The following is a 6,613-nucleotide window of genomic DNA, read 5'->3' as shown; positions in this document are numbered from 1 at the left end:
ATTCTAATATGCTGTTTTGCTGCTCAAGAAACATTTCTGATTATCAATGTTGAAAACAGTTGTGCTACTTAATATCAATGCAGAAACATTTTAAAATAAATTCAAATAGAAAAAAATTCTTTTAAATTATAATACTATTTCACAATACTACTGTTTTTACCGTTTCTGATCAAATAAATGCAGCCTTCATGAGCAATACAGGCTTCTTTCAAACACCTTTTAAAAAATCTGTCACTCCAAACTTTTGAATGGCAGTGTACAGTATGTAAAATGCATATTTTGAAGATCATCTATAAAGCAGGCTGCAGTCGTCGATTAATAATCAGCACAGCAGTAATTACACTATGCTCCTATTAGGAGTTCTTTACCTGGTTTGAGGGTTTTGAGGGGCAGTATCCGCTGAGCGGTGACCTGTGAGCTGTTGTTCTCCATGACAGCAATGCGCAGAAATGCCATATCCTCGAAGTGCACATGAAACTGGAAGTGCTCATTCCACATGGGATTGAGTGTGTTGCGGTGTATAGGCTTGGTGCGGAAATGGCAGCTGTCTGCCGGCATACCCAACACCTCCACTTCCACACAGGGACTTCCGTTCGAGTTCCCCGGACACACATTCTGTCCCGACACAATCTGTGTGCACATGAATTAATTAATGTCTGTTAGATTAGCTAAGAGTAGTTTTGAGTTTCTGACTATGGGATACTTACAGTGAGAGTGTAGAGCGTGGGGGTCATGTTCTCCAGGTCTCGATCCAGAGGGTAAAATTGCTGATAGAGAGGGCAGCTTTGCTCCCACAGGACCGGAGGCTTCAGCACATAACCACAGTGACCATTAGCCTCGAACAGAGCTGCGTTCAGCTGCATGGGCAGATCTAGAGGAGAACATACCAGCCACAAACAAATTATTTTCTCAAGAAAGATTTCTTGAAATAATCTTTAGAATAATGCTTATCACCATATCTGAATATTTATATTTATAGATTAAACATGAGCCCTATCTAGTGAAATGGTACATGAAATAAATGTAAAGTATTATTTAAAATAAAAACTGCTGTTTTCCTGGCATACTACAAAAGCAAATGGTTATATTTAATAATTGATGTATTATTTATTGGTTTAATTTAAATAAAATAGTACATTTAATTAATAATCTCTTAAGGCAATACATGCCAGGTGAATAAGGTAAACATGTAATAGATATTGCTATACTTCCCCAGTTGATTAAGAATTGCAAATTTTTTTTGGTATTACAAGTTTTCTTAAATGTTGTTTAAATGTGAAAATAAGGCATTATCTAATTATATATGCACAAATTTAAACATTGGATAAAGTCGGGTACAAAATTATTTTAATTTTGTTGACATATTAGAGTCAAAGGGGATTTCAGGTGTCTTTTTTATCACACCATAAATTAGAATGGATGCAGTTAACAGCCAAAAAAAAAAAACATTCACCATGTTCTTAGGAATAAATGTTATATAAATTAGCCAAATGATATACGAACAAACCCCTTTTCAGAATATAGATAGGAACAAAACTGTAAAGTTTGGTGCATGTAAGTGGTGTGTAGTGGAGATTTCTGGCCCAGTGCAATAATTTTGAGAAAACAGCTTTTAAAAATATGCATCATAATTGATGCAAATAGATAAAGTGCAATAAAATAAACCCTTAAAAGTGTATTTTTTTATGTTTTTTTTCACCACTAATATGACAACTTCAGGAAAACACTATAAAAATGGCCCGACTGATCTATCAGCGTGGTCAATATATCAGTCTATCACTATCATTTACACTGATTTAATTCCTGTCCTGATGAATCTCAGCTGAGCAGCAGATCTCACTCTTTACCATCAGTCTGATAGTTGAGGGCAACCAGCTGGATTCCGTGCAGCCAGAAGATGAGAGGATTGGGGTTGGCGGAGTCGATGCGTGTGGCTGCAGGGTACGTGCGGAGCAGCTGGCAGCTGGTGTGCTGGATGAGCTTCTGGGAGTAGCGGCGACACAGACGCTTTGCAGCGTTCTCGTTGACAGAGGAGATATGGTAGCATCTGGGTGTGCGGATGATGGAGCTGAGAGAGGTGCTCGGGCTCAGTGTCAACGATGTTTGTTCCTCCCAGTTCATCCGAATGCCCTCCAGACTGGCTGCAGAAGAACCAAAAACACTGATTTGATATTAAGTTGCTATTGCAACTCGAAAGGACCTACAATTTCTTTCACAGAAACTGTTTAAAAGTGAAACTAAACACTATGAGATAGTTAAATAAATATCTTATGCGAGGCTGAGTCACATCAACGATTTGGCAAAGAGACAAAAGCAGAATCAGAGCACGTTTAGAGAAGGGGAAAGTCTGCAACTACAAACATATCCAGCAGGCTTTGCATATGCAACTGGGTTTTGCATATGGTTGTTTAAGGAATAGTTCATTTATAAAAAAAAAAAAACCTTGTTCAAAACTTGAATGACTGACTTATTTTGAAAAAAAATAAAAAATAATTAAGAAATAAATATATATTAGTTTTCTAATTTTAGAGTTGTAATGTAAAATAAAAACAGATTAAGAAAATATATTATTATTATTATTATTATACAGTGAAATACATTAGTAATTTTTTTGCATTTTTTTATCTTTTACTTCATCCAGTTCTCTTTTTGTTTTCTAAACATTTTACAAACAATTCAGCACATGAGTGAACTGTCTGAATGAATCAAACTGAATTGTAAACAATTCAGACCTTTTTGACTGAATTGTTGAAAAGAGTGATTCATTCATTAATCTGGCATCACTAGTTCTTATTCTAAATAGCTGATGGAAAACACACGAGATGATTGCTGAAATATTATCAGGGAAAATGGTTCTCAGGTTGGTATACTGTCTTCTCTATTATCTGTAATTATCTGTAATATTTTCCCACACAGCAGTATTTTGTGCCACAGTAAAAAGGGTATACTGACGCCCCTGCGACTGAGGCTTTCAAGCTGCATAAAGCAATATAAAAGAATCATAAAGCTGACCTCTAGGATTCAAGCTTGTAATCTTTCATTCATTGCAAATGCATGAAAAAGAGCAACATTCTTCAAAATTTCTTTCATGTTCTAAGTCAGTCAGATTTGGAATATCATGAGTAAATGCTGACAGAATTTTCAATTTAAGGTGAACTATCCCTTTGATAAAAAATAAAAAAAACTGCTAAAAAAAAATAGATGCACTTCTCTTAGGATGGTAGGAAGTTATCAGTTTAAGATTCAAATCAAAGAACCACTTGCCTTCCAAAAGTGCTTCTTACTCAAAAAGCACGTTTGTTTTCTCATACAGTCAGTCACTGGAAATATTCTGCAGAAAGGCATTTTTATGCGCTTTCGAGGGACTTCAGTATAATGGAAAACTTGAGAGCCCTTTTCCCATGGGTGCTCTAAGTGGGTGTTCTATTTCCTGCGTGCCCTGTGCACAGTTCCGTGCAAAACCGAGGCGGCTGTACCTTTCCCTGGAGCTCGGACCAACGTCACAGGCTCCCCGGGGCTTCCGCGAGCAGGAGCGCTGCCAAAAATGGATTTCCGGCTTTTTCTGTCTTTTCCCCTTCCAGAGCCTGATGGGGAGAGGGTGGAGAGGCCTAGTTCCCACGCACACAAACAAACACATATGTAAGGTCACGGCTGCAGGGTATATGCTCCTCCAGAACTCAAGAGCTTGATACTGTTTGTTTGTTCGAGACTCACCTCTGGGACTATTACGGTTTCCAGTAGAGCCAAACACCTGAATCTAATTTACCCACCCCTTTTGACAAATTCAGCTAATTCTGCAGCAGTTTACATTAGCCTTGTAGCACAAATAAGCAAAAGACGAAGTAATGCTTATTGTAAATTTAAACTGCAGATTTAAACTGCTACTTAGAATGAAGCTTGATAGACTACATTTGTAAAGAAGTAGCTTCCCCAACACCGTTTAGTCATCCATCAGGTTGCATCTACTTTGCTAGTCAACACATTAGGTCTTTGTCAGTCAGTTGTGGACTGCGTGCACAAATCACTTTATATGCGAACCACACAAAAATCTTATGAAATGGCACCGAAATTAATTTTCTCCAAAAATGAAAATTAATTTTATTTAAAAATTAATGAATGAATCAATTATATTCAATAATCAACACTCAAATAAAAACTGACTTGTATATAAACATTTACATTGAACATGAGGTAATTTTTATATCGTTGCTGAAATATAAACATTTAAATGATGTTTGTAAAGCTTGCTATGGACATTGAATGGCTTTGCATAATATATGTGTGTACTGTGTATATTTATTATGCATATATAAATACACAAACAAACATGTATATATTTTACAAATATTTACATGTATATATATTTATATTCATATATAATTAATATTATATATAAATATAAGTATATATTATGTAAACAAAAACTTTTATTTTGGATGCGATTAATCATGCTTAATCGTTTGACAGCACTACTTTCCAGATAAATGTAATGTTATGTGACATTGTTTACAAGCTCTTTTATTGACATCTTTACGTTTATTAATGACATGATAGATTTCAGCAAGTTGAGTTGTTTCTTTCAACATGCTGTACCTTCTGATGTTCATGTATGTTTTCTGCAATAACTAAGAGTAGGTTATTGTGATTATTGGATGGGAAGCATGCTATAAATACTGTTAAGTGAAGTTTTGGTCATGCATCAACTGAAAACAGCATATTGTGTGCACTAAATAGACCATGCACCATCATTTTGGCCAAAACGGAAATTATTTCAGCCAAACCCAAAAATAAATTTTTGCCCAAATATCTCAGGGTATCTCACTGTGCTCGTGTAATAATGAGATGAGATGTAAACCTGGGAATTTGATAGCCTGACAGTAGATGACCAGATCAGAGAGCTCTTGAGCGATCTGTCTGCTCTCCTTCTCATTCTGGGGCAGGTAGAACTCCTCTCCTAGTTCCATGTCAAACATCTGCAAGGACACAGAAGAACAACCATCACAGAAGTATTCAGGTAGAAAGGAACTCAAATGTTCATCGTTACAGTTCTGTACAGACCTTTCCTTTGCTTCCCGCTTTCTTGAACCGCTTGGGCATCTCATCATTGGACTCATACTGAAGTTTCTCAGTGGATGACTTGCCTTCGGGTTTGTCATCCAGAATATTGTCTGCAGAAAAGAAAAAGATTAAGATAAACCCAAAGAGAAATTTCTTCAGCCAAAAAAAAAGAACAATTCCATCTAAATACAAAATTAACAAAAACTTTGCAAAGCACATAAAGGTGAAGCAGTCATATTTAAAAGTCAGTCACACAGTTTTAAAACTACATGCGGTAAATGTAAATGATGACAGAGTTTGCATTTTGGGGTGAACTATCCCTTTAAAATCTGGAAGTAAATGGAAATTGTGGAAGTTTTTCTTCTCTATTGTGACGTATATCCAAGTGACATGTAGGGCGGTACTTGATTTTGTCCATCGGGAATTGATTGGCTCGGTTGACAGGTTAGGGATTATTGTACCATCTTCAAGTTGGATGAGAAGAGATGTCATTGTGAGGGGTAGAGGATGTTAATATTTTTTATTAAATATTACGTGGGCACATGAATTGAAAAAAAAATGTGCATGGATAAAAAATGTATAAATACTGCAATATGCCATAAAAATTGAAATGAGAATTGTCAATTATGACTTCATGCTTAACTTTAAGTCTTTGATGTGAAACGCCCAGTCAGTTTTGTCAATCATGAGCAATGTTCTGACATCCTAAAATCTAGAAACCCCATCTAGTGGGCCTTTATTTGATTGTGATCACAGTAGCAGTCATTCTGTAGGTGTGCAACCCACAGACACTGTCAGGACGTCACTGGAGTCCAAGATTTATCACAAAGGGTATTAATTGGTCATCCGCTGAAGTCACACAAAGCAATCAAAGATTTGCATTTTACCTTAGGACGAAACATATCTCATATGATTTTTGAAATTCGTCTCCGATGGTAAAATCATGGCAAATGCATACCCGGCTTAAGATAGCAGGTTGATTGAATGCCCAGCATTCCCCTGACTACACAAACTCATAGCTGAGTCTCTGGGGAAAGCCGTATGGGAAAGAACAAAGTCTCTTTTAACAGAGAGCAGCCCAGAGCCTGAGAAACCAGATGGCTTTGTTTTTCCCCCACCGATGAGCCAGTGCCGAAAGCAAGGTCGAGCCATTTTCAAAACACCAAGGACTGGAAGCGAACATTGAAGCAAGTTTGGGTAGTTTTGTTTATACACTGTACCACCCACCTTTGTACTCAAAAACACTGATTTATTCATGGCAGAAGCAGACAGAGTCAACACACCAGCAGCATATAGCAGTAAGAGCGACACACGGCATCTCTGCACACATTTACATGGGCAGTTGACATGACATGCACATCTACTGTCCTCATTGAAAAAGACCAATAATTTTCCACTTACTTTTTCATAATTTGGCTGGACAAAAAATAATACAAATTTTGTCCACAAACATACAATTATCTACCAAAATTGTACTTTTCCACCAGGGACGCGGGAAGTAGGGGTGCTGAGGGGGCTGCAGCACCCCCTGTTTTCACATGGTTGCAAATGCAAC

General features: G+C 36.9%; 1 protein-coding gene across 1 annotated transcript in view; it reads right to left on the bottom strand.

Moving 5' to 3' along the window:
- LOC107664595 (1-phosphatidylinositol 4,5-bisphosphate phosphodiesterase epsilon-1) overlaps positions 1 to 6,613 on the bottom strand; it is a 77,754-nt gene that overhangs the window by 6,836 nt on the left and 64,305 nt on the right. The window contains exons 24-29 of the mRNA XM_016455205.1: positions 5,059 to 5,168; positions 4,856 to 4,973; positions 3,477 to 3,608; positions 1,848 to 2,141; positions 708 to 871; positions 369 to 630 (exon numbers count right to left, since the gene is read on the bottom strand). Of these exons, the coding sequence (XP_016310691.1) occupies positions 369 to 630; positions 708 to 871; positions 1,848 to 2,141; positions 3,477 to 3,608; positions 4,856 to 4,973; positions 5,059 to 5,168 (1,080 nt within the window). The remainder of the gene's footprint in view (positions 1 to 368; positions 631 to 707; positions 872 to 1,847; positions 2,142 to 3,476; positions 3,609 to 4,855; positions 4,974 to 5,058; positions 5,169 to 6,613) is intronic.

The sequence above is a fragment of the Sinocyclocheilus anshuiensis genome, unplaced genomic scaffold, assembly GCF_001515605.1.
Source record: "Sinocyclocheilus anshuiensis isolate Anshui unplaced genomic scaffold, SAMN03320099.WGS_v1.1 scaffold287, whole genome shotgun sequence".
Taxonomy (NCBI): domain Eukaryota; kingdom Metazoa; phylum Chordata; class Actinopteri; order Cypriniformes; family Cyprinidae; genus Sinocyclocheilus; species Sinocyclocheilus anshuiensis.
The sequence above is the reverse complement of the archived record's forward strand: the minus strand, read 5'-3'. Positions and strand labels throughout refer to the sequence as shown.